A 27,490-nucleotide genomic window follows, 5' to 3' on the forward strand; every position below is an offset into this window, starting at 1 on the left:
AAACTATTGTGTAGAACAGCAATCTCACCTTATGTCTCAGCCACACAGACTCAGTGTCTGAACACTGCACCTTTACCTGCTGCACTGGCTTCAACAATACACTGTTCTGCATCTCTTGACTACTAACTAGGAGTTGTTACTTTGGTATAGGCATTCATTCTGTGCTGAGAAGACATGCATGAATCTTCACTCTAGTATACTGTAAAAACAGTAGTTTTGCTGGTTTGTATTTCAACACCTCCCAGCTGCAGAGTCTAAGTAAGGGACATGCTCTTCCAGCCAGACATAGATTTCCATTGGAACTGGAAATTTTGGGGGCATCAAAAGCAGTACTGCACAATTCACTATTAGAAAAGCTTGCTCTGTAAAATCAACTTCCTTTCAGTTCACCTCCAGTAGTTCTGAGTTATCTCCTACTTACTTCTACATTAACAAATTTATCCATACACAAACAAAATTCAACTTGATGCAAAAACTGGGAGTGATCCAGTCACTGCAGCGCAGCAAAACATTTTTACAGGTATCAGGATTAATGATGCTTGGTTTCTTACTAATTTACATCCAAGATATTCACATCATTCACCTTGAAAGTTTAGGTCCTCTGGTATCACAGAATCATAAGACAGGACAACAAAGATCATCGAGTTCCAACTCCCTGCAATGGGCAGGGTTGCCAACCACTAAATCAGGCACTAGATGAGGCTGCCCAGGTCCCCAGCCAGTCAGGCCGTGAACACCTCTAGTGATGGGGCATCCTCACTTCTCTAGGCAGGCTGTTCCAGGACCTCACCACTCTCTCAGTGAAAAATTTCCCTGACATCTAATCTAAATCTCTCCCCTTTTAGTTTCAAACCATTTCCCCTTGCCCTATTGCTATCTACTTACATAAAAAGTTGGTTTCCCTCCGGATTATAAACTCCCTTTAAGTACTGGAAGGCTTCAATGAGGTCTCCCATGAGTCCTCTCCAGGCTTAACAAGCCCAGCTCCTTAAGTCTCTTTTGCTGCCTTTCATGAACTCTTACTAATACCCAGGCAACAGGGAGCACGACCTTGTTGTTCACTGCAAGCTGCCACTTGTCGCCTGGCTGGCCATTCATGCACACTGTCTGGCTACCTAGAAGGACAGAAATAAGGAACAGGGCTCTTTAACATTAAATCTTACCCCCCAGACACAGAAGGGGTGATGAACACACACTAAGTCTCCTTCACCCAGCTGTTTGCTTCTCCAAAAGTGTAATGCTGAAGAACCCAACTCTGAAGACCTTTGGACCTTCTGAAGTTATCAAACAGCATGAAAGTTACAAGGGATAGAGACAGGGAATCAAATGCTTCATTTTCTTAAGAAACAATGCCAAATCAATTGTTTATATGTCCACCACCACAAACATTCCAAATCACAGAATCATAGAATCACCAAGGTTGGAAAGGACCTACAAGATCATCCAGTCCAACCATCCACTCGTCAACAACAGTTCTCACTAAACCATGTTTCCTCTACACAACATCTCAACGTCACAAGTGAAAAGCTGTTAAGTGTGTGGCTGAGATGCTGACTGTTTAAGTGGGACTGCACTGTTAAGAGAGGTAGAAAATGAGGAAAGAAGAGCACGGAAAGACCATATCAACAATCAAGAAAATTTGCCTTTTCCTGTGAGAATCACTGAATAATTAATATTTCCTCACTGAAAATATGAAGAAGAGACAAGGAAAAAAATCTACTGAAGAAAAGGTGCAAATGAAATCACTGCAGAATTCATGGTAAAGTCTTGGCACTTTTTTTATTGTGAAACACTTAAGCAAAAACAGCTATGCTATAGGGTATTCTAGTTTAGTTTAACAAAAAACATATGTTCAAAAGTAAACCACATTACATGCTTAATTAACTTCAGATCCTCATGAATAATAATATTTTTGAAGGACTTTAAGTAAACAGAACATAAAATCTGGCATTAAATTGTATTACAGAATATAAAAATCAGATTTAGCCATAAAGAACTATCTGGACCTTAAATGATACAATCTTGAAAAGATTCATATTTTCCTCAACAAGAGTTAAAGTATGTATTAGAAATTATAATTTCTCCATGACTGAAGTAGTTCTTGCTTTCCTATTTCCATTTCAGCACTGGCTGGAACCAATACCATCATCACTGTGAAGATCACTTCACTCAAAGTCTAAAATATACAAACTTAACCAGAGCTCAGAGAGAGGCACATGCAACTGAAAAAGTACTGCATCTTTTCAGAAATAAATACAGGGCAGAAGCAAAACACAGGTCTGCTTTGCTTGAAGATATTACACAAGCTTCATTCTATTACTCACAACAGTAAGTTTACAAAAATGCCAATTGCTCAATGAAGACTGTAGTAGAAAAACTGTTAATATTTAGAGAATCCCAGCTATTGGCTATAACAGCAGTCAAGCAGGTCAGCACTTCGCAGAAATACATCACTGCCAGGATTACATCTGTGTGAATTTTGAGGACTCTCTTTGAAAATGTGGTTTGACTAAACATCCCTGTATCAGTCTTCATAAGCAGTATTACGCTGCGTCAACATAAGCTACTGGACTACAAGTGAAAAAAGGTTAACTCCAACAAAGTATTATGTTAATAAATTAGAGAAGTTTAGTTTCTTCAGGAGAATAGTTACTGAAATCTTGTTTAGAGGGAGGGAAAGAGGAGAAGAAATTTTTTCTTGATTTCACCCCTAATTTGATAGCATGTGTGAATGACTTTTTTTCCCAGCTATTCTATTGCCACACAATTCTAAAATCCACCCTGAGAAGCAACAGCATGTTTAGGTTTTCTCAGTTAGACTCATTTTCTTCTCAGAAACATTCCTAGAGAATGTGTGAGGGCCTGTATTTCCTTTCACAGCAACTCCTTCAGCCATGCATCATTCATGATCCTTCTCCAGCTGCCTACCTCCAAACTGCCTCCCAAATGTCCTTACAATCTGAACCCAGATTTCAGCTCTAGCTCTTGGCATTGCTTCTGAAGCTTGCATATGTGTTGCCTAGATAGATTGAGGCAGTTTTACTAAACAAGGATTCCTAAGCAGGTGACTAACATATCTCTCCCTTCACTCTTCAAAACAGACTCACTGCAGTAGGAAAGACATTTTGGGGATGTAATAAATACATAAACAAAGTTTTGCCAAGTCACTGATCTTCCAAAATAAACTGCATGCACGGCTTGCAACTTAATCTCTTTCTGACTTTGAAAAAGGGTTGAAAGTTGAGAAAACATTAAGATCAAGTGCATCATCCTAAAATCAACATATGTATTTTTCCATTTTAGGACTGGACATTACTCCTGATATACAAATATTTATCTGGTCTAATATATTGCTCTCCAAAGACACAAGATAAGACAAAGTTAAGCCAGTCTTGAATGGCTGCATGCTCAGTGCTGTAGGGAAGTCTTGCTTCCACAATTCATCGTACACAACAGAATACTCAGATGCTGGAACCACTATGCTCTGGGTGTTTTCATGGCTATAGACATAAAGGGATGGTCTTTGTGGAGAGATGCAAGGGAAGCAACATTAAGACATCATATTATCCTTGTCACACTATGTATTGCTTACTGCATTCACCTCTCAATTTTGAAACAAATCAAGCATTGCTCAGTTCCACTGCAAAAAAGAGGACTTTTGCTTTTCTCAGAGTTCCCATGGAGTATTTTCACTTCTTGTAGTAATCTTACTTCCCCTGATACTCTACTTGACTTACATTGTTTTTTCAAAGCCTCAACTTCTATAGATTCAGATACCTTGCTGAACCAGAATAAATAACTTAACTAACTTCTTAGTATTTGTCCATTACTACATTTTCCAAGGAAAAACAATATCCTTGGTTGCATTTCTCATCTGACAACACTTTCTTTATTTCCATGAATTTTTGCTTTTTGCATCACCAAAAAAAACCACCAGAAGGGATAAGCTGGAGGATGTCCATGTAACAAACAGACAAGAAATTTCTTTTAGATCAGCTAAAGCCTTATTTATTCACATATCAATAAATAAATAAATAAAGCCATCATATAAACTCTCGTTACACAGGAAATGATCTACAAACTCTTAAGAATCCAGCAAAGTGCCACAAAGATGATATAGGGCATGGAGCACCTCTCTTAATGAGGAAAGGTTGAGCAACCTGGGTCTGTTCAGCCCTGAAAAAGGAAGACTCAGAGGGGTTCTGATCCACATCTATATGTATCCAAGGAGTAGAAGGCAAAGGGAAAAGGCTGAACTCTTCTCTGCAGTGTGTGGTGACAGGATGAGGGGAAATGGCCACAAACTGAAGCGTAGGAAGTTCCACACAAATGTGCGTGGAAACTTCTTCCCAGTGCAGTGATGGAGCACTGGCACAGCTGCACAGAGAGCTGGTGGAGTCTCCTTCTCTGGAGATGATCAAGACCCACATGGATGCCTACCTGTGCAACCTGGGCTAGGGAGCTGCTTTGGCAGGGGGTTGGACTCGATGATCTCCAGAGGTTCCTTCCTACAGTTCTATGATTCTGTGAAACCTTAGGTGGGCTCATATAACTTTTATCTTCAAAACTGAAAGCTATTTGTATAAGACAGTAAGACCAATTTCCCTATCAGAAAAGCAGGAATTATACCATAGGTAGATAGATGTTACATCAGTATTCTCAGAAAAAAATACAGAAAGCTAGTTGGAATAGTAGATCTCACTGAGTTTGATTGTGCCACTGGGGTTACAAATGTGTTCATTTGCCTCTAATGAGAGTTCAGGCCAATCAAAAGGATTCAGATACAGCTACAAAAAAAACCACAAAGACTTTCACCACTCTTAACACACCTTATTGCTCTTTCATTTTTTCACTTCGCTACAGGGAAGAAGGGATTTATTCAAACACCAGTTATCTACTTGAGTACTCCTCTTGAACAAGTAAAAGCACAGTAAAATAAAACCTAACAGGCTGATTTAAGGAATGCACCCAACAGGAACTGTCTAAGAGACTTAAGGATCCTTACCTGACTGAGCTCACTCTGGAGCTGTAAGCCATGCTGTTCTTTTTCCTCTCTCTGCTGCTGGAGTTGTTTACATTCTGCCTTCAGATGCTGGTACTTTGTCTCTACTTCAGACAATTCTTCTTTAAGCTTCTGGCCTGCTTCTCCCTTCTCACCCAGCTCTGCCTGTAATCTCTGTATCGAGGCTTCTGATGCAGACAGCTTTGCCTGAAGCTGTTGGCAGTCCAGATCCTTCTGGTGAAAGCTTGCCTGAACATTCTTTTTACTCACAGATATCTCATTGTGTTTTTCTTCTAGCAGGCTGTACTCCTGCTCCTTCTTCAGCAGCTTCTCAGTCAGACTCTACAAAGAGAGTTATACTGCAATTCAGTTGCAATTCTGCTTACATGTGTTCAATGCAATATTCAAATGTCTCCCAAGTGCTGATGCAGAACAATAATGAACTTACACAGTAGCATTATTAACGGAAATGGTGGACTCTACTACACATTACAAAAGTTAATTCTGGCACACAGTTATACTTGGAAATGCTATTTTCATAGTCTCACACAAATCCACTTCCTGTTAGTGAGAACACCGTACAAAATCTGTTCGCATATCCTGAAAAATAATTGGCTTTCCCTGAAAGTTCAAATTCCAGGTTCTTACAATTGCCTTTGCTTGAGGAAAACACACAATGACACACACACGGACAGATTAAAAAGTTATTTATACTTAATTTTCAGCTATTACATAATTTTTAACCAATTTTCATAACTCAACCAAAACTATATTCTGAGAGAAATTAAGCATCTTAATCGACAAGATACACTTTGAGAACGTTTAGGTTTTTTCTCCTCAAGCTTAGCTGCAGCATTAACAATTTCAAACATCTCCAAGCATGACAAAGAAGTCACGAGAACCATTTCATTTTCTCCACTGGCATTTTCTGAAGCAAAGAAATACAGATATAGAGAGGCCCTAGTCACCATCCAGCTTGGGTAATTTGTTCTCTTCTTGAAACGTTCCAGGAAGCATTATTTAGATATCAGTAAGACACTGCAATATCTCACTAAAGCATTACTATGAATACCTTTCAAAAAGCTTGTTCTTCTTGTAGTTTCAGTGACTACTGTATTCTCTAGTGACCCTTTAAATTAAAACACAGGAAAAAAAAGAACATCTCTAAGAAATCAGCTTGAAAAACAGGATGACACTGAGGTCACTCTGATTTGTGAAAATCTCAGACAGCTCTGCAACTTTTTTTTTCCTTGAAAGACTATTCCAAGAAAAGACAGTGCGAGCTATAATTCTGGCTATGCTGGACATCTTAAAAGTGCATTTCCACACAGTAGTCTGGGATGAAATCACTTTTGCCAGAAGAAAAAGCTGTAGTATTATTCAAGTAAGTTGAATTGATCATTTGTTCTTTACAGTTTTCAACAGATAACTATTTTGGTCACTGTAAACCATATACTCGCACTTTCATTTTACACCAGTGATGAACAGAAGAATCCTTTTAAAAAAAGAGGTTAGAAAACAAACTATCTTGACAATGCCAACTCTAGTATTCTACTAATCCAGCTGAGAACAAATACATTGAACACACTTAAGTGTCCATTTAAAAAAAGCATACTTACTAAAGTATACCACTCAGCCAAAAATTCTGTCTTAAGACTAAAGTTTGGTCATTGTATTTTAGCCCTCCGGTATTATATTTTGAAATGTTTCTTGAAAAGCAGAACAACCTGATACTTTTACATGCATGCACAAGCTTCTATATAGGGTCATCTAAACATGAAATGAGAAGAAATAGAGCACTTAAAGAATGCAATTAAGTCATGTGTTGTCTTTACCCTGATGTAGTCAGTGACAAAGCTCCTACAGCTCTGAATCTGAAATAAAGTTGCAGTGCACTTCTCACTAAAGAAAAATGGCCAACCAGGATTACTAACGTTTATACTAAATGGTGGTACTGAAATACCAACACACCACAGTAACTTTTTCATCTGCTGAAGGTAGGAATAAGCAACCCGCATTATTAGTACTTCATAACTAGATCCTCATATCACATGTAGATATGTGATACGTGAGCTACTTCACCTTCTCAGTACAAGTTATTCAAAGGACAGCCAAGAGCAGCAATTACACGTGGTTCAAGATGATGACACTGAATTCTGTGCTGCTCCTTTCCTCCCTGGTAGGTTGAGCAATATAACAGGGAACATTCACGCTCAAATCTGCAAGGTTATGTTAGCAGGCTACAGCCCAGAGCCTCTGCCTCTGAAAGATGAACACCTTCTGCAGTCATGCAGAGCTGACAAAGTCACAGACACTGACACGTACTCAAGCTGCTGAGTTACCTTTGTGTGTGACTGAAGTTCACAAGAAAACTTGAGACCACAGAGCTGTTAAAGTATGTGTTGTCACTCAGGTTATATCAGTGGACCCAGTAGCATTTCCTGTTTGAATCTGTATCGCAGCTGCATCCCACGTACATAAAGGGATATATGGCCACATGTCAGCTGCCTCTTCAAGGCTTGATTTCCAGCATACTACAAAGCCCTGAGCCTTCATACCGCAAAAGACACAAGCTGAAACACAACCCTGATCCCTTTTTTTCATGCTATTCCATGGATACATGCAAAAATAACCTTATATTTATGTGTGCAGTCATAGTGGATAGGCATTACAGAATAAACATTGTGGTAACTGAATTTCAGAACAGTTACATCAGTAGAAGGTTGGAAACCAAACATTTTTTCATGTAGATAACGCATCACAACTTTCCTAAAAGAAAAACAAAAGAATCCACATTTAATGGGTTTGGAATTACAGCAAGTCCTATACTTCTAGGTATACAATATGCTGCTTTTGATAAGTCTCCTCTGGGCCACAGGCCATTTTGGGCCTCTAAAGTAACGCCTGGCTGTGCAAAGGAAGCCAAGCCACATGATTACAGTTTTATAAGTGAAGGGAAGTCAGTTCCTATTGGTCTCAGAAAACTGATCTCATGTATTTGTCATCTGCTCTTCTCAGTCTAGCTTCTGAAAATAAAAGAAACAGCCTGCTTGCTTGCTTGAAGTGGTACGTGATCTTGAAAACTCTGTGTCGAAGTCCTGAAATATCTTCCTGCATTGCAACAAATTACAAAAGGATGTATACAGCAAAATGCCAGGTATGTGTCCAGCATTAATAGCATATCCTGCCTCCGTGACTGCTTCTTCAAGGAAGAACATCCTGTTTGAAAGGGGAGCAATTTCTCTTATTTGGGAAACCAGCCTTACATTTTCCAACTCAAAGTCCAAGTCCTCCAATGCCAGGATTCCTTGGCTAGCATGTAATAAGCTGCACAAAGATGGCTGTAAACTGCTTTTAGTCACTGAAACTGGAAGAAGTAGCTCACTGCCATTTCTGGTCTTATCCATTAATTGGTGTTTGGCATTAACCTGACATAGCAGCGGACTCTCTCTTTAAATATGAGTATCTTATTTATCAATCTATTTCATTTCATGTTGTTAACTGAACAGCAACATATTCAGACAAGTTCTCCATGCTCTATAGCAATAATTTTGCCAAAAGCTTGATTAAGTGTTACTTGTCTGTGGAAAAGAGCAGCATGACAATTCTCACCACCTCAGTCCTGCAATTATTTTATAAAACAAACCAAGAATCATCCTATCAAATTTTAACTGCACCCTGTTATATCTTCGTAAATGCCATTAAGTATGCATTGTTTGGTCATTGTCCTTTCTTTTCTCACCCCCAAGACTGACCAGATTGCTGCTGAATACATATGTAATGTTCACAATAAAGCAGTGTTATGTATACGTACACACAATAACCAGTGTGCATCTTTTTCCTTGTCTCCTTTCATTTCTTACAAATACAAAATGCATCAAGTTCAGAAAGCTTTAATTAAAGCTCTCAATAAATACTTATCTGCTGAGGAGCTTATGGAATTTAATTCAGTTTTCTATTGTTTATTATTCTGATAAAAGGTCAGAAGATATGACACTCATACAATTTAAAAGTAAGGAATTGGAAGACAAATAAATAGAGTTCATCTTCTGAATTATTATTTCTGTGAAATATCATAATATTTTGATGGGTATTGCTTTAATCTGTCAATGAGTGAGATGGCAAATCTGTTAATACTCATATCTTTAAACTGCAGCTATTAGAAACCTGCAACTGTAACAACCGTTAGGAATTAAACTGAAATGCACCAATATCATTTAAAAATACTCTTCACTTGTACATTACAAAATTCCTCAAGTCAAGCAAAAAGGGGAAAGGAATTCTCAACTTCTACAACACAAAGAAGTGTTTTGTAACAGTCTGCAGCACTCAGCAAGGCAACGTTACCATTCTAACGTCAACTGACAAATGTAGGAAATAACAGCATTCTCACCTGGTTTTTCTGTTCTAGCTCCTTGACTGAACTTTGAAGTTGTTGCAGCTCCTGAACATACACAGCTACCTCCTGAGGTCCTTTGGCAAGTTCAGCTTTTAACTCATTAATGGTAGCCTAGACAGATGGACAGAAAATCCACAATGAAAACAAAATTTTGCATAACTCAAACAAAAGCAGCGTGTCTGGTAGCAAAATAAAAACCATCTTTATATGCCTTAAAAAAAAACAAAACAAAAAAAAAAAAACCCACCACCAACAAAACCTACCCACAAACTCATCTCAGAGTACTACCAGCTACAAAAATATCAATGAGTAAAATTTTCCAGGTAAGATTAACTCAAGACAAAAATTTTCCCAATAGAAAATGCCAGTCTGAGCCCACGAGTGATGAAAAATCACAGCAGATTATCCAATAATCACTATCACAGTTCTTGATGCAAAGCCCTCTCCACCTCCAAGTCATTGGGATTATGTGCACTAGAATAATGTACTAGGAAAGACACTACAAATTCTAAGCCTGGAATTTGATGCAAACTGGGCGTGTGACTTTCAAACACATTGATCCTGCAGGTGAGTATAATCAGCGTAACAAATGCTAACCCATCAAACAGGACTGGTACACAACAGAACAAATTAAGGACTACACGTATACAGGTAATGAAAGCAAACAAGAAAAGCACTTTGGATAGGTAACAGTGACTCCCTAAAGCACACAGTGCTGGAGTTAATGAGAAACAATATCACATATTCTAGTTACTCTGTGACCATTCCTCCTGCAGACCTCATATCTTCATAGAAAATTGTAGAACGTAAAATAAAAAAACTTCTACAGTCTGATCTCTCCACCTATAATTGAAAAATGTAGAAACTGATCCTTAAGCTGGACAGCACAGGTAATTGTTTTTAATAGAAGGTTAATGTATACTGAGTTATCTGAATAAAAGATATTTGTAGCATGCTACTCAGAAGGGCAGGTACTTCTGGGACTTTTACTTGCTGTTAATGCTCTGCTTCTTTTTGACAAACACAAAAGAGAGTTTCCTTTCATATCTGTAACACAGAAAACATAATGCTCTGTATGAATGCACTCACTTTGACTACAATATTTCATAAGAATCTTTTCAAAGAAGATTCTTCTCCATCTGTTTTCATAAGAACATATTTCAGCTGGTGCAGAAGATATCCAGAGCTTGCTAAGGTTATTACTGCAACCACTCAAACTAGATCCAAAATTTATATGCAATTCTCTCAGTCACAAAACGAAGATCAGACCTAAACTTCATTCTTAAAATAGAAATGTGTGATTCATTCCTGGTACTGTTTGGTTGATAAGTCTGAACAATTAATGAAACTAATCAAACAGGAAAGCATCTGTTTAACAACTCTTAATACAACAGAAATCTAATGTAGCAATTCAAGCTTTCAAAAAAAATTACCTCACATTTAAGTGTCTCCATTAGAAAGCAGAAGAAAATAAAGGGGATGGATGAAAGATAGAAATAAGCAGTGACAAAAGCTGTTAGTAAACACACTTCCTCAAATTTGTTGTCAAATAGTGCTAATTATACTGCCTATACTTAGTTTAAAAAAAAAAAAAAAGAAGAAGAAAATGAAATAAAAAAAAACACAGAAACACAGATGGACCTGGCTTTATCAAATTCATACATAATTTAATCTACTAATCTAGGCTAGAGCTTAATACCCCAACGTAATAACCTATAGGAACATTTATCAGATTCTGAAAGAAATCCCAATCTGCAGAAATGCTTAGCTCTACAGCAGTGCAGCTGTTTTCATCGTTTGTTCACTACATAGAGTTCCCTATAGTGAAAAACCAAGCATGGAATGAGTTTCTCAAAATAAAGATCCATCTGACATAATTGGCTGTCATAGTTTCAACTGCAAATCTGAAATAAAGCATAATACTCAACTAAAGGAAAAGACAATGAACACACTCAGGGGACAACTGCAGAGCTGCACCATTATTCGCATGTTTTCCTTCTCCCGAAACATTTAAAGACACTCACAGAGAGTTAAGAATCATAAATCTCTTCACCCAGGTCATAAATCTAAGCCATTTTAAAGCAGCTTCGCTTTGGAAATCAACATTATTATATGTTGCCATGGCCACCAAAGTGTAATGGCCTAAGAATCACTTACGTCTTAAAAGTGTAAGGCTGAGATGAAACATGAACAAACTTTTATGTCCAGAACTGTACTAATTTTAACAGGTCAAAACTTCAATTTCTTGTCTTCTTATGGCTAATACTTTTCACAATTATGCTTTTGTTTTGACGTTTCTTTTTTTTAAAGAAGTTTTCACCACAATGACTTCAAATAATTTTAAGCTTAACCTACTATCACCTTACAGCAAGAGGAAAACTTTAATACTGACTATGTCTTTCTACCTATGTCTTAGAGTATTGCTGTTATATGTTGAATTAAGCAGAGAAATCTAAAGTTTCTCAGAAGAACTAGGCTGCCAATGCTCACAGCATTTTCCCATGTAGCAACTCAGTCTTCTCTGGTTCAATCTACATACTGACAATATAATAATATCAGATGCCTGTGTAGTAATGACACTGCAGTTTATAAATTTTCCATACATCTACGATTTCTTAGATTGTTCTGGGAGCAGCTGGGAGTATTGTGCAGCCTTCTCCCCTAAGCTGCCATTACTTCCACCACGAATGAAAAACCATCATCATTTTTTTTTTTTTTCCTGTTAAAAGCTGCACTTTTTAAGGGGAAATTTTGAAATGTTTAGTTATGTCTAAGCTTAAGCATACCTAACTTGGGTGAAGAGAAGCAATTCATGTTGCTGTGCTTCCTGACTGTAGATCCTTGTTATGCCTACATCACTATGTCATTTTATCGTCACATAAAAACTAAATACAACATCCAAAACCACAGAGACTACAAAGACAGTGCTTTGAAACAAAATTTAAACTCTGCAGTATAGTTGTGGGACCTCACAGTTAAAACCAAATTACAGTTATGTGGCCATGTAAGTTGCTGCATAACCACATCATATTCATGACTTCAACTGTGATATTCCTTTTTTCTTGTCAGATGAAGCTCCTGGCATGAATAATTTCAACTTGAAAACAATGGTAGATTCATGTTTAGTACAAAATTGTGGTCTTGTACAATTCCTGGGGCTCCACATATCTGTTGGAGATTTCAGGAGAAGGCAGGAGGGAAAGCCCTAAGGAGTTTAGAATAATGAGGGCAAAGCTTCCCTAAAGCTCTATGGTGTAAATTAAGAAACAGAAGATAAAAATGCAGTTCTGAAATCTAGGGCACGTGGAAGCCCACGATAACAAGATGTCAGGATTTCTTCACATTCAGAAATATCAACAGGATGGATAATACAAGAAGTTCTATAGGAACTTTAGGCATTCCCTCCTGTAAACAAGGGTGTTCTGCATGGAACCAATGTCACTAGGGAACACGTTTCCCCCATATTTGCAGTGGTGCTGGACAACAGAAAAGGGAGACAAAAAAGGTTCTGAACACAGGTCACAGTGTTTCTTAGTAAAACCAAACCAGCCAACACACTAGTAAGGTGTAATAACACCCAGAAAGAGAATTCTTCTGCAGGCACAGATTCACTGATTCCCCAGTAGAATAAAATTGTGTTAGACAACCTTCTTGGAGATGGTGTATTTTTATTAGGATTTCCTGACAACATCTCTGTCAGAGATTTCCCTTGCTATTATGGCATAAAACATCAAGTATGCTTTAGTTAGAAGAGATCTGAGATGGTTCCACAACAGGACAATCTGAGGAGTAAGGTTCCACCCAAAAGATACAAGTTAGAGCTGCTGCATTGCTTTTTCTTTAGCCTTCATGGGAGTGGAAAGTACAGCAGTGGAAAACCAGAGGAAACAAAAGCAACATCCCACATCTGCTGTGGGAGAACTTGTTAGTTTTGCATCCTTAAACACAGTTATCATCAGCTGTATATACAAGAACAACAAAAGTGGGCAAATGCTTTCAAATCTCCCATCAGCAATTTTAGACTTCTTGCGCTGATTCAGTCAAAACATAGGAATGCCTTCAGAAAGTAATTCTGAGAAGAAAACCACATGTTCCACAACTCGAGCAAACAGTGAGTTTCCAATTACAGATGGGATGAATTAAAAAGTTTAAAATCAGGAAAATATAGAGAAAAAAGTTAAAAATAGTAATTAACTTCAGTACAAGAGGTTATTTTCTACTTCAGATTGCAGCAGCAAAGGGAGAAAAACTAGAGTGCTGATGCCTGAAACAGACTACAAGTGACATACTGACACACTGACCGAAAGCCAAGGTGACACCTGGCAACCAGTCAACTTCTGGTCTAGTAAATAACAAGCAACATTTAGAGGCTATTGTGTAGCAGGTTCGGGCAGGAAAGGGGAAAGAGTTTATCTTACACATGAAACGCACCCACGCTAAATAACAGCTGTAGAAAGGCTCCTAACAGTAAAAACTAGATGAAGAAAAATGAAAAACAGACAACAACATCCAGTGAGATTTTAAAATCTTCAGTAAGCTTAAGGATTAAATAGATCTTAAAAGAATATTCAAATTATCTACTTGGTAATGTTTTCTTATATACTTTATACTATCTCTTTTCCAACACATTGACTCTAATACTAAACTAAAATCATCATTTTGTTTAGCAAATGTTTTTATCCACATTTAGCTCTAAAAGAGAAACAATTACCTGATTCACACAAGCACTGCTCTACTTCTCTCTCTAAGCAGGAATAGCACAGCTCTACCAGAAGGTCTTTAGTTCTGTAGTAACTATTCATGCCAAGAAAAGGTTTTGCAACAGAAAACCTGGGGACTTTTCCAAGCGTCAATATTGACAGAATTATGCAATTTACTGTAATGAACAGATATGTCTCTCAGTCATGTTAGAAGTGATCCTTCTAAAAAAGAAGCTTTTTCATTGTGATGAATTATATTTCCAGTTATCAAATGAAAAAAAACCCACAAAACACAAAAAAGCAATGTTAATACACACATCTTATGGTGTATGACTATTACCTCTGAGTTTGCCTGCTCTGCCTGCAAGTGCTTGCACTCATCTTTCAGCTTTTCAGATTCTTTCTCACGTTCCAAAGTCATTTTGTCCATCAGTGTCTGAACTTGGACCAGTTCCTTTTTAAGAACGGCTACATCTTCCACACCGGGCCTTTGCAGCTGAAAAGTAGAAAAGTAGGACTGAGCTACATTATGTTCATTGATATACTTCCAGCGTTCATTTCACCTCTAAAAATCTTTCAAACTAAGTTACAGACAATGTGAGATAGACAGTACTACACCTGGAACAACAACAGAATGAAAGTATGCATAATTCCTAAAGGAAATGTGTTTTAATGTCTGATGCCAGTTTCTGCCTACTAAGCACTGAACTAGTTGAACAATTTCAACCAAATCTGACAAAAAATGAGTAAGGTCTTAAAGATTAAATTCCTATAATTTTCGTGTAGGAAGATAGCTAAGGAAAACCTTCCTTAGGAGAAAACACTGATCTGACAAGGAATCTGCACAATAAATTTATCTGAAGTTATAATTCTGTGAGAAGTAGGTTATATTAATTTCCACCACTCTATGGAGCAGATTACTGTTTTTACTTCTGTAATGCACACAAGCCTGCCTCATGACAGACGCATTTAAGAATCCACTACAGACTTTTAAAACAATACTGTCTCTGAAAACATCAGAACAGATGAAAAACGGGCAACTCAAGGAGATGTTTTTCAGGAACTGTCAAACACACTTCACATTAGACATACAGGTAAAATCAGAAATTACATCTGAAGTGCTAAGAAATCCTTCCAAGGGAAAAGCTATGAAGGAAAGGAAGGGGGAAGGCAATATTGGGGACTGAATAAAGAAAAGTAAGTGCCAGAAGGTAGAGAAAAAGTACTGGAAAAAAAAGGTAGAAGTGTAAAAGGAGAAAAGAGGACAAGAAAACAACTAAACAGGCAGAGAAATGGACAGGTCCAGTGTCTGGTCAGGGCCAAGAGGAACTCGCGAGTATTTGCCAGAAGCTGACTATAGGGAAGAAGGTAAATAAATGCCACCCTGCTGTCATCCAGAGCGTGTGCAGTAGAGAACAAACAAGAAGACAGGAAGCCCTTTAGCAACTGCTCTGGAAGCAGCATGGCTGCTGAGTCACTGAGATTGCTCCCTGAAGCCAAGTCACCACGAGCCAAAATCCTGGAATACACACACATCAGTATCATCAGCCAAGAACAAGTCTGTAAACATTAACATAGGCACGGTGATGACAGCTGCCAGCCTTGTAGCCACCATGCCACAAAACATCACCCCGAGCACTCCTTATGAACACAGCTGTCCAGGGACAGGCATAGTGTAACAGCTCATGGAAAACAGGTGATCTGAAGACAGCACGTGAAGTCAGCAGTGGCATTCACCAAGTGCAGGACTGACTGCGTAACACATCTACAGCTGTAATACACTGCAAAATTCCTCAAGTGGGGTATCAAACGAGTGGATTACAAAATAACATACAGTCAATTTTAATACACAAGCTAATATTCACTGGAAAAATACTGAAAATTCAGATTGGTGAAAACAAGCAGGAACAGTGGCATTCTAAACTTCAGATACCTCCAATATCATCAGTTAGGCTACTTTAAAACCGTGTTGTAAAAAACGGGTGGTATATGCTCGCTTGGCTTAGAAAAAAAAAACTTATAGTGTGATAAGAATACCAGCTCTGTCTTTAAGTCTTCTATGGTAGTTCTTTCCTTCAGCAGTTCCTGTGTTAGATTTGTCATTTTCTGTTCCGCACCTTCCCGAAGGCTGATTTCTTCATCATATTTTGCTTTAAGATCTAATTAAGAAGGAAGTTGAATAAATAATCACTTCTACAAGTTGCATAAGCAGATACACAGACCACACGTTAGTATACTCACCTACAATTTCAGTGGACAGCTGTGCTGCTTTTTGCTCAAATAAGTCTTTCATTTGCTTAATATTAAAATTTTCTACTTGGATCTCTTCTAGTTGTCGTTCTAATGATTCTATTTCCATAAAAAGAACAGTATTACTTCCTGGAATAGCTAGGATAAGGTTATACAGTTACTTATATCAATAGCAAACCACATTAGATAAAAATTAATCTAAGCTCACTTAGCTAATCCAATTAACTTAGTAAAGTGAGCAACTTCACTTAAGTATCTACAAGCACGATACTGGAACCTGTCACTAGCAGAGCACTGCACAGGAATAAGAATGTATTGGTTTTCACCAGTCACTAACAGCCCTTGAGATCATTGTTAACTTTCCACTGAATTCCAAACCCTGACCTGTGATTAAAAGTTCTTTAATCACCATCAGATACTTTTTGGACGCACAAGGAAAATCTTATTTCGAGTGCATAGAGAAAATGAAACATCAAGTAAAAATTATTGGCCTGGAAAACAAAAGCAACAAAATTCACAGGCTTCCTTGCTAGCGATTAATACAAAAGAGCAGTGACTAAAACAAGCAATGACAAACATTACAGTTTGAATGTCAATAACCACAGTCTTCCTCAGCCAAAGACTTGAATTAAATGCTTGAATATATGAAGTGATTAAAAGAATGCTCAAAACTATTAACGAGTACTGCTTTTACAGTGAGAACTCCTATCTCACTTCTACAAATTACTGACCCTAAGCTTCTGTAAGCTGTCCTAAAGCATTTGCAATGAACTTTTCTTTTTCAGTAATCGTGCTCTCACAGCATGCTAGGTCTTTAGTTTATAAAAGTGCATTTTCATTAGTCTAAAAACTACCCCAGCCAAAATCACAGAGTTCCCAAAACAGTGCAAAATTCAATGCAATAAAAGGTTAGCCACCTGTAGATGTAGACGTTGTCAATCCATCAGACTTAGAATCCTTAAGAAAACAGAAGGACAAATGCGATATTAGACAGAAGGAATTAAAACTGCTATTTCAAAAGTTCATCCCACTTTTGGAAAAGGCAGAAATAAAGACTTATTTGCTCACATACTAAATAGTAGTACAAATTTCCAATAGTTGTATCTACAAGACTGGAAAAGACCAAGACAATTTTCCATTTCTTTATTGCTACACTATCTAACTTCCAGACCTGCAAGACTCCAGTAAGAAACCCCTCCCCTTCCTTTTCCTCAATATTGAAATATGACCTAAAACACAGACATTACTAAATACATCTGAAATATTTACATTCTGTCAGAATGTAATTTCCAATGTTTATAACAATCCAGTATATAGTAACAAAATAAGTGCCTCCTTAGGGTATAATATATTATAATTTGCCTTAAATAGCTTGATTGGTTTGTATGGATTGTGAAATATTATTCACATCTTTACTGTAAAGTCACACTACTGCTCTCTTCCCCTCATTTTTTGTTGTTGTTGTTGTTTGTTGGCTTTTTTGAGGATTTGGGGGGTTTTGTTTGATGTTTTTTCCAACTGACGCCTCATTACCCTCTCATAACAGGTGAAACATCACATTCAAACTGAGTTCCAAATAAGCTCAACAGAAAAATCTGAACTGAACCTGTAGTAAGCACTACCATTACCTACTCTAGCATTTTTTCTTCAGATTTATACAGTTACACTGTGGAGAGACAACTAGCTTTGTTTTCAAGAACATGTCAATATTCAAGTCACGGAACTAACTAAATCAGGCCACGTGCCTTACAAAAAAGGTATTAATCTTCAATGTCAATGCTGATGATAAACCTGCTTCAAGTATTTTAAAGCAATTACTTGCTGCCGCTGCCCCTGCAATTTCTCTAGTTCTTTCTTCAGCTCTTCTGAATACCATCTCTCCTCCTAGAAGGTAAATAAAGAAATGGGGAAAAAGAGAACTGTAAATTTGGTCACTTAAGATAGCAGAATGTTTTGCAATTTGAAATAATAAACCACATGCAAGTAAAATGTATTTCCAACCTTCAGCGAAGCTTGCAAGTCTTGTACTTCTTGCCGGAGCAGTGATACTTCATCTCTGAATAAATATATCCACAGAGTGAAGAAAATGAATATGCAGTGGTTATATTTTGTCAATTACACAGAAGTTAATAAGTATATTTAAATAACTGGAAGACATAAATAGACAAATATTCCATAAATATGATTTATACAAACATAGTTATCTTCAATTCTTTGAAAATTGGAAGAAAGTCCTTTTATAGATTCTTATTAGTTCACTTTGCACATCACCTGAAAAATGCTAAAAACATTTAACAGTATAAGTAAAGAAATAGATATGTAAAAAGCCTCGTGAAAATAAACTGCAAATCTAATTCAGTTCATCAGCTTGACCACAAGTCAAATTGCAAAGCTGGACATTGGTATGTTTAATATTTCATACATCTTTTTATGGAAGGGCTAGGTCTATTATCCTTCACTTCCCATATCACATGAGAGGAACACTGCTAAGAGACAGGGTGTGATTTTACTCCTTTTGAAATAGGCAGTTACATAATTTTTTATCCATGCAGCAATTCAGTACGCCCCACAGATGCACTCAATGAATGGTTTGAAGCCTTGGGATTTTAAATTCTTGAATTTCATACTCAAGCCTCGAGCCATGCAAGAACACAAAATCCAAGGCTAAAATCGTTGCTAACCGCACTCTTCTACATCTCAGGTCTCCTTACAAAATTGTATAACTATACAGACAAGGATAATGTTACATCACTGAGAAACAGCCACTCCAAACACAAACATATCCTTTCCTACTGCTTGCACAGAGGCACACGGAATATGTACGTGTGGGTGTCAATACCAACATATTCTCTCGTGTTTTACACTATACAATTTTATCGCTCCTGAGCTGCATTATCCCCTCCTCCACAGATGTTCTTCAAAACTGTCTCATACTTAGAAGAAAAACAAAACAAAGCAAGCTATTCCTTAGCCAAACCACAATAGATAAAATTTAGCCTTCATTTCACATTAACCACAGGGTCATCAAGAATCGAGTGTAACACGCGCAGTTGGACCGATGAAGAATTCCAAGCCTGACCGACTTTAATGGACAAATAAATGTGCCACGTTGGAAGGATAATTTTTGCAGAAGATCTGCTATTTACACATTATTTGGCCAGTGTGAGATAAATTGGAGGTTCCCAAATAAAACTTCAATGAGATGGGTGTAACTGCTACTCAAAACCCATATATTGTTTGAGCTTTCTCTCGAGTATCAAGTAAATCAGTCAACATTCACACCTGAGATTATAAATGGAATCTCAGGCAGGTGAAACACAGTTAACAATACTGAAGCTAGGGCTGAACACACACCAGATCTGCAGTACTAAAACATTTATTATGCTCTAGATTGTACACTTCTGAGCTGCATAAAAATAACTTGTAATTGAGGGGAAGAAAAAGGGGAAGAGATGGTGAAAATAAGGAAGTACTCCTATACTGTAGTTATTTCAAGATTCACTAACATCATTATGCCTAACAGTTATAAGACAAAACCTAAACGTGGCTTACCTGTCCAGCAGAGAATTATTAGAAAAAAAAGTGTAATGAATCACTCTAGAAGTGTAAATGTTTTCTTTCTTACTGCCACCCAAACCCTCCCCCCAGTCTCCTTTTCTCCTGGTGCTATTAAAATTCCACATTGCTCTCAGCACATCCCCTGAGCCTCACCATCCAGCCAGTATCCGCCACACTTTCCACATGCGCCTCTCTATTCCTCATTGCTGGTGCCTCCATCCAGGCACTGAGTACCAGTGGCCCAGCTAAACTGCACTGGGGAGAGTTGCACAATTTATTCTTGGCACTAGTAATGGCACTTTATTAGCAGTGGGGCTGAGGAGAAAAGTAATTCATCATACCTAGCCCACCCTGCTGACTAAATTAGGAAATTCTCCGTCCAATCTTGGTTGAGTGGATCACATGCAAACTCCACCCCTGCTACAAGTCAGAGTATTAATTTAATGCAGTATTCTGAGTATTGAAAACATGTGTTTACGTTGAATGAGAGTTTTTTCAAGCAAGCATGCAACTGAGAACCATTTGCAAAACATCACACTAACAGGAAGAAATAGTTTAGGTGTTACACAACAGCTCTCATCAGCCTCCCCTCGCTCCATCCAACTCCCTGACCTTGTCCACTTATTCTATTACAGGAGAGAGAACAAAAACACTTGTCCTTAAACTGTCAAGAGGCAGAAAAAAAATTAAATTGCACCATCTGACATCTGGTTGACATTGGAAACTTGCAGGCATGAAAATAAATATTTCATAAACTACATACACAATATAGCTGTGACCAATAATTCCCCCATGTGGATGCTATTGTTCTAATACAGGTTATCGTTTTGAGTTTAAGTTACATTGCTCTAAAAAGGTTTAAATTAGACAGAGAAGTCTTGAGGAAACGTGTACATAGGAAACCCAATATATCCCTGCTAGTACAGTATTATTTTCTCATATATAAGCCTGAACTTCGGTTTTTTTAGTTCTCCCCTGGCTATACAATTCCCCTTCTTTCAAACTATCTTCTGTATCTCACAGCTTCTTGTTGATCCCTCATACAACAGGAGAACACAGAATAAAAGTGATCATAAAAATAGCACCATTGGAGGGAAAAAAATAAAAAATAAATAAAAATCTACTCAAACAGTTAGGTTGCAGTGTGCTCAAAATAAAGAAACAGTAATTGCGTTGCTTTAGAAAGCAATAGCAATTTGCTTTGCTCACTAACTTATATTCAGCCATAAACCTCCAGCATCTGGAAAAGAAAAGCACATGTAAGGAAAGGCCCATCCATCCATACAGACAAGACCTCTGATAATGTTGGCTCTTTCTGGCTCAGTCTGCACAGCACCAGGGAAATAAATATCTTCATTTGGATAATAACCAAAATAACGGTACCCTCCACAAACATTTCTCACTGAAGTATCAACATAAGTGAGTGATAAATTTAATGTATTTATGTAAATGTAAGTACTGAGGCCATTTATCTTCCAGTCACAAACATCTGAGTAGTTTACTTCCTGCAGCAGCAGAAGCAGCTCCATTACCAAGTGAACACCAGCAGGGTTATGCAGTGTGCACCTTTGTCTGTTGAATGAGGCTGCAGTCATCTGCTCACTGTGACACTATTGTGTAAAAAACAAAATGGAGTTTGAGGGAGAGGTGATCAAACAGCAACACAGACTGTCATTTTCAACTGTCCAAAATAAACACTAATTGGAAAAAGAACCAGCAGGTAGCAAAAGGACTCCTGTGTAAACTTCATCCACAAGAAAAAGTTCCCCAAACCATCATGAGGTGCTACTCAAACACAGAGAGATTACTCTCAACTGTTCTACTGAGAGTAAGTTTGTTTCATCCTGCTACATGCTGCTGGTCTCAGAAATAAAAGAACCTGAAGTGTTTCACAAGAACATACTTAACAAAATGCTTTTGATCAAAGAGTTAAAATAAATTAGAGAAAATTTCCGCAAATGAGGATGGAGTTTCTGGAACACACCAAGGTGATACAGTGACACAGACCCAGAGACTTCTCAGATTTGCAAATAACTAGGTGATAAGGGAGTCTATTCAGACAAGATCTGATGTTATAATTATGTAGCAGGCACCCTAACCAACAAGAGACAAAATCATGTCTCTCCTCTATCTTATCCTCCCCATGCTCAAAAGATGAAATTTCAGCTCTATGCTGCAAATAAGAATGATCCAATATTTTACCACCACACTTCTAAAAATCATTCCAGTTTGTTACCATACATTCTCAGAAGCATGAGAAAATGTTGACTGAATTAACAATATAAACATAAACAACTGACTTCCATTTACTGTCATATCACTATCAGTAAATGTAAGCTTCAAGCTGCTTTTTAATTGTAGTTGGATACGAACGGGATATGAACATTTAAATACTTCACTACATAATTAAGTGTTCAAATTAATACACCCTTCAGTGTAATTAGAAGCAGCTCAACACTGACACAAAAGCACAAGCACAAATGAGTAGTGTTCCACCTTTCTGGTGACAGATGACCTTCCCCTCCACGAGTTGAATCAATGCCAGAATTATGAACTGCTTCATAGTGCTTGAACAGCTCTTCAGCTGATCCATGAGACTTCATACACAGAGGACAGATAAATCCCTATTATAAAAAGGAGAGAGGGAAGAAGAAAAAAAAAAGGATATGAGAAGTAAAATCTGACTTTTTTCCATCTCAATCTAAATGATGTTTGTATATCTAAAAGGCAGCAGATACTTCCTTGAAGAGTCATACTAAGAATTTCTTTATCTGGTAACAGCTCTAGTGGTTAGAAATTTAGAAAATGTCTGTAAAGTTCATATTATTCAGGTTTGGGTTTTTTTGTTTTGTTTTCTTTTTTTTCCCAGTAGCATCACAGAGTAGTAACAATGTACTTATTTAGAAAAAATGGTAATTTAGAAGGGCTGCATTGTAAGTACCACATTTAGGCTACTGATTTTAGTAAGGGCCAGGAGATTAAGAAACATTTTTTACCTTGCATACAATAAATAAATGCAATTCACAGAAATACCATCTCAAAGAAACCACATCTCTACAGCCTAAAGAAGTCATCCTCTTTCTATCCAGAACACTTACTGCAAGCTTACCAGGGCAAAAACTTAGCAAAGCAATACAGTCATTCCACCCACTAGCAAGCAGCCAGTGAAAACTGCACCTCTGAACATCCGCGGAGTGTCCAAACTGCCACTTATCAGAAGTACCATCCATCTCATTCTACTTAGCAATCTGCTTCCACAGGCTACACTCAGATACGTTTCTTCACTCCCTTGTTATCATGCCTACTGCCAGCCTAATTCTCATTTACGCTATGGACAACACACTACAGTGGCAAGACAAAGAAATTTTAGAGTGAAAGTAAACAATTTAGTCTCACATTAAAGGCTCCTTATGATGCCAGACTGTGTAAAGAGAACCTCATGCTGGGTTGCTTAGACTTAAATAACCAAATATTTGCATGGATTCAATCCAAAAGAACTGTCAAGTTCAGGAACCCAAACACAGCTGACGCTCCAAAGCACCAAACAAGAACTTTCTAACTCTTATTTAATGTTTTAAGAAATTAATAATTAAATACAGTAGCTTATAAAATCCAGCACATATATAGAAGACTTATTTTAGTATAACTTTGTTAAAAAAAAAAAAAACAACAACAGCATACTCCATCAATAGGCAGCAGGCATTTCCCTTTGACAACCATTTACTATTTCCAGAATTGGTCTGTGTGGTTTCGTTCCAGATTAAATAAGTAACTCATACACAAGTGTACATAACTACATGGGTACGGAAAGACGAATGAACTGCTAAGTTCTCAATAACATTTATCTGAATGCAGTGAAAGAACCAAAGGGAAATTCCAGACAATTCCTGGCAAATAGCAGTGGCAGCAAACCATAGAAGCTGTCAGAAAGCATGGAGTGTATTTTAACTAGCAGCTGAAAGCAGACAGACTCATTCGGCACCCCTGCAACAGAAGCCCTCTCTAGATGAAATATTGCCAAGTGATTACCAGCCTGCTGCTCAGTTTCCCCATGATGGGAAGGTCTGCAGCCCACAGAGAAAAGCAGACATTCCTCACTGCACAAGTTAAGAGCATCTGGAAAGAACAACTGTAGAAAATTGCTTGGTCCCCTCCTTCCTACTGCCCTTCATTTCTTCCCATTTAAAGAGCAGTCTTTTTCTATGCTTGTGTGTCTTTTTTTTTTTTTTTTCCCCTTTGGTGAGTATTTGGGTTTTATTCCATAGCAAGAGGGGCCCTGGAGAAGTGGAAAAAATAGGTTACATTCACAATTAGCCCAAGGCAACAGCAATCAATCACCCGTCTCACCATCAGACAAAGCCAGCCCGATATGCCCCAGAAAGTCAGGCAGAACTGACTGCAGCAGTGGTAAGGATGAGGGAGTAGAGGCTGGCCTCACCCTGAAGAACCTGGCACTGTCAGAGTCAGCACTGGGTTACAGCTCCCACAGGCACCCCATCGCCAACAGGATTTGCTACACGTCTGAATCACAAGCTCTGAGTAAGATGTTACCCTTCTGCAAAGGGCATTTCTGTTGCAGAAAACAATACTTCCCGCTGCTTGCAGACATGAGGTAGGCAAGAACACTGGCTCCTACAGCAGCTCCAAAGTGTGCATACCCAGGCCCAGATTACTTCTCATAGAGTGACAATGCTGCTGAAGTCAGAGCTAACAGCTGAATAATAATCCAGGTCTCCTTACAGTAAGGGGACAGAACCAGCAGGATCTCCATAGGCCCCATCCGGTAACATACAGAAGCATACAGCTGTCCTGCAGCTATTAACCCCAGGGAATAATCATGTTCAGGGTGGCGGGTCTCTCTCATCTCTTAATTTATTTATTTTTAATAGTTGCATTTTAAGGAAAAAGCATTTCTCAGCATTGTCTTGAGATGCTCTTTGAAACTGTGCAAATGTATACTGTGTTAATTCAAAGATGAACACACGAGAAGGGGGGAAGAGAAGGAAAACTAATGGCCCCCACTTAAATCGTGCAAGAATTTTTTTTTCCAGGGATTATATCAAGTGCAAGATTAATGGTCCTGTATCAGGCTAACACTCTGGATAATCAGGAGATGTTACAGTTACAACAAGATATAATGTTCCCTTCAATAAGGAGAGAAGGGCAGGGAGATCTCCATTCCAGTAAAACTACACTTGGCATCCTTAACTAACAGTGTCTTCTAGAGAACAAGCAAGCACTGCTCTCGTATTCAAGGAAGAAAGTTATCATATATAACACACACAATTACACCTTCCAAAAGGCTGTCTTTACCAAGAGACATTTGGTCAATTTCATTTGAAAACACATCTACAAGTTACTTTGCATAAAGTGCAGCACAACCACAGAGAAGTGAAAGGCATTTAATAATCTTCATCTCATAACAGCAAAGATGTCACCTATGACCCCTGCAGCACTGCACTGAAACTTGTAATTTCTCAGCGGAAATTTCTAATTGAGCAAAATCTTCTGCTTTATTTAAGGAGAAAAGAGACCCCGTAAAGTTAAAGGATGGATTGGTTTTTATATACAGAGATATTTCCATCAGGAAATGGCAATTAAATAAGAAGACAACCACCACATGCATGAATTCTTATCAATAAGGTGCTTTTAAGATCACCACTGACCTTCCAAAGCAAGACAGAGCAGGAATATTAAAAAAGAGAAGCCCAAACCAAAATAGCAGACACGTACACATACACAAACAGTCCACTGGGAACCAGCACATAATTTATAGCTCATAACAGTGTCTGACACTCTGGTCAAGGTACGCCGAGGAGAACGGGACAGGAATTTGAAACTCCAATTTTCTGCTTCATCACCCAGCACCTCCACACTGCTCTCTGCAGGTGAGCTCTTCCTCAGTGCAGACTTCAAAACAGATGAGTTTCATTCAGAGCAGACAGTGCTGGGTAGAAGCTGAATAGGATGGTACCCTGCCTCAGTTTGAGTTCAAATGACAAATGTTGCCAACGATCCTTGGAAGCACCAGATGCACCTTCATTTTCCATTGTCAAGACTTATGAGCAAACCCTGTAATGGGGAAAAATGGCTACAAACCTTCTAATAGTTAAGATTTACTTTCAGACCTGATTAAGTTAGGCTTCCCAATGCTTCCTCTCCTAAAAGGAATATGAGGTAAATGATTCCTTTCGGGTAACATTAATATTCTTACAAATCATTAATACAGTACCTTTTGGGAAGCATGCCAGGATACTAAAAGCAACCCTGGAAGCAAACTTGTGCAACAAGAGCTACCACATTTCTTTTTACTGGACCAGTATAATTTACAGGGCTATTAAGTGTTCAAAGAACCTTGGCCTCCCACCCAGAAACACTCCCTAGCAAGAGCTGGGGCACAACTCAGCACACTGTGTGCTACCAGACTGACTCCAGCCTGCCACAGAGGGCTCTTAGTCATCATTCATCTTTGAAGTGATTCAAAAGAGTTCACAAATAGAGAAATACACGTATAGGACCAAATGGGTTCTGCTTCCCTGGCTTCTCCTCCTATTACTCTAAGACTGATGAAGGAGGGAAGTAAAAATATAATGACAACTTCAGATTTACCAGAACGTTACCTTTCTTTTAAATGTTTTTCCTTGTTGTACTGCACAAACCTGATGTGAACATCAAGTTGCGTGTCATGACAACACCTTTACAGAAGAAATAATTTCCCTATTCTCTAGGCAAAGAAAATTAAAGATATTCAAATGAATTTCTTCAACAAGCAGAAGGCTTCAGCATGCAGCTTTAAACGTTATTTTTTTTTAAATCTTCATGTTGGTGTCCAACTCACCAGTCATTGTCAGTGGAGAACTATTCAATACAGTTAATGGAGCAAGCAACTCAGCGGCTGACTTAACAAACATGTCATGTAAGTAGGGTCAGCAAATGAGCTCCCCAGACTCCACTGCTAAAAAGTGGAGCTTGGAGCATCTGCATACATATGCCTTAAATCTAAACCTAAGCACTTACCAACTGTTCTATTTTCCAGAGCTTTACTGAAATAGTCTTCGTAAAGCTAATATGAAATCCTGTCTTACGTAATTAATGAGTGAAATGCAGATTACTTTAGGCTTCTTTTTCACAAATTAAAAACTGGAGCTAGCTGGTTTAAAGAGGCCATCTCTTCTTCAGAGACAGTCCCATGGGCAAAACAGCTTACACAGATTTGCTTATAGAGTTGGAATACAAGAGAGAAGGAACCCTGGGTGACTTTGGAAGTCACAGACATAACTACCCAGCTTCCTCAGCATTTTGTTTAAAAATGGGATGACTGCCTATTCTGTTCTCCAACCTTATTTTAATACTGCACAGAAATGAACAAATTGCTGTTCTACTTACTGCTGCTCTACAGTCTGTAGTAGAGAACCATATTGTAACCATAGGAAGAGCGAGCATGGAGCTCTATTTGCTAATACAAGCAGAACTTCTGCAACATCTTCATTTTTATCCCAGCAATTACATCATGAGCCAAGCTTGAAGAACCAAGGAACTTCGCTATTTTCCACTGAGAAGCCAATTTTGTTCCATAAACAC

At 38.1% G+C, this 27,490-nt stretch overlaps 1 protein-coding gene across 2 annotated transcripts in view; it reads right to left on the bottom strand.

Annotated features, from left to right (window-relative positions):
* The window catches only part of EEA1 (early endosome antigen 1), a 65,417-nt gene that overhangs the window by 24,723 nt on the left and 13,204 nt on the right, over positions 1 to 27,490 (bottom strand). For both annotated transcript variants that reach the window (XM_065742679.1, XM_065742680.1), the window contains 9 exons: positions 22,406 to 22,533; positions 18,353 to 18,407; positions 18,170 to 18,235; positions 17,269 to 17,308; positions 16,343 to 16,450; positions 16,139 to 16,260; positions 14,442 to 14,597; positions 9,396 to 9,512; positions 5,006 to 5,344 (listed from right to left, as the gene is read on the bottom strand). In XM_065742679.1, the coding sequence (XP_065598751.1) occupies positions 5,006 to 5,344; positions 9,396 to 9,512; positions 14,442 to 14,597; positions 16,139 to 16,260; positions 16,343 to 16,450; positions 17,269 to 17,308; positions 18,170 to 18,235; positions 18,353 to 18,407; positions 22,406 to 22,533 (1,131 nt within the window). The remainder of the gene's footprint in view (positions 1 to 5,005; positions 5,345 to 9,395; positions 9,513 to 14,441; positions 14,598 to 16,138; positions 16,261 to 16,342; positions 16,451 to 17,268; positions 17,309 to 18,169; positions 18,236 to 18,352; positions 18,408 to 22,405; positions 22,534 to 27,490) is intronic.

This window comes from Cyrtonyx montezumae, unplaced genomic scaffold (genome assembly GCF_038088225.1).
Source record: "Cyrtonyx montezumae isolate F1298 unplaced genomic scaffold, pur_monq_1.0 scaffold_3, whole genome shotgun sequence".
Lineage (NCBI taxonomy): Eukaryota > Metazoa > Chordata > Aves > Galliformes > Odontophoridae > Cyrtonyx > Cyrtonyx montezumae.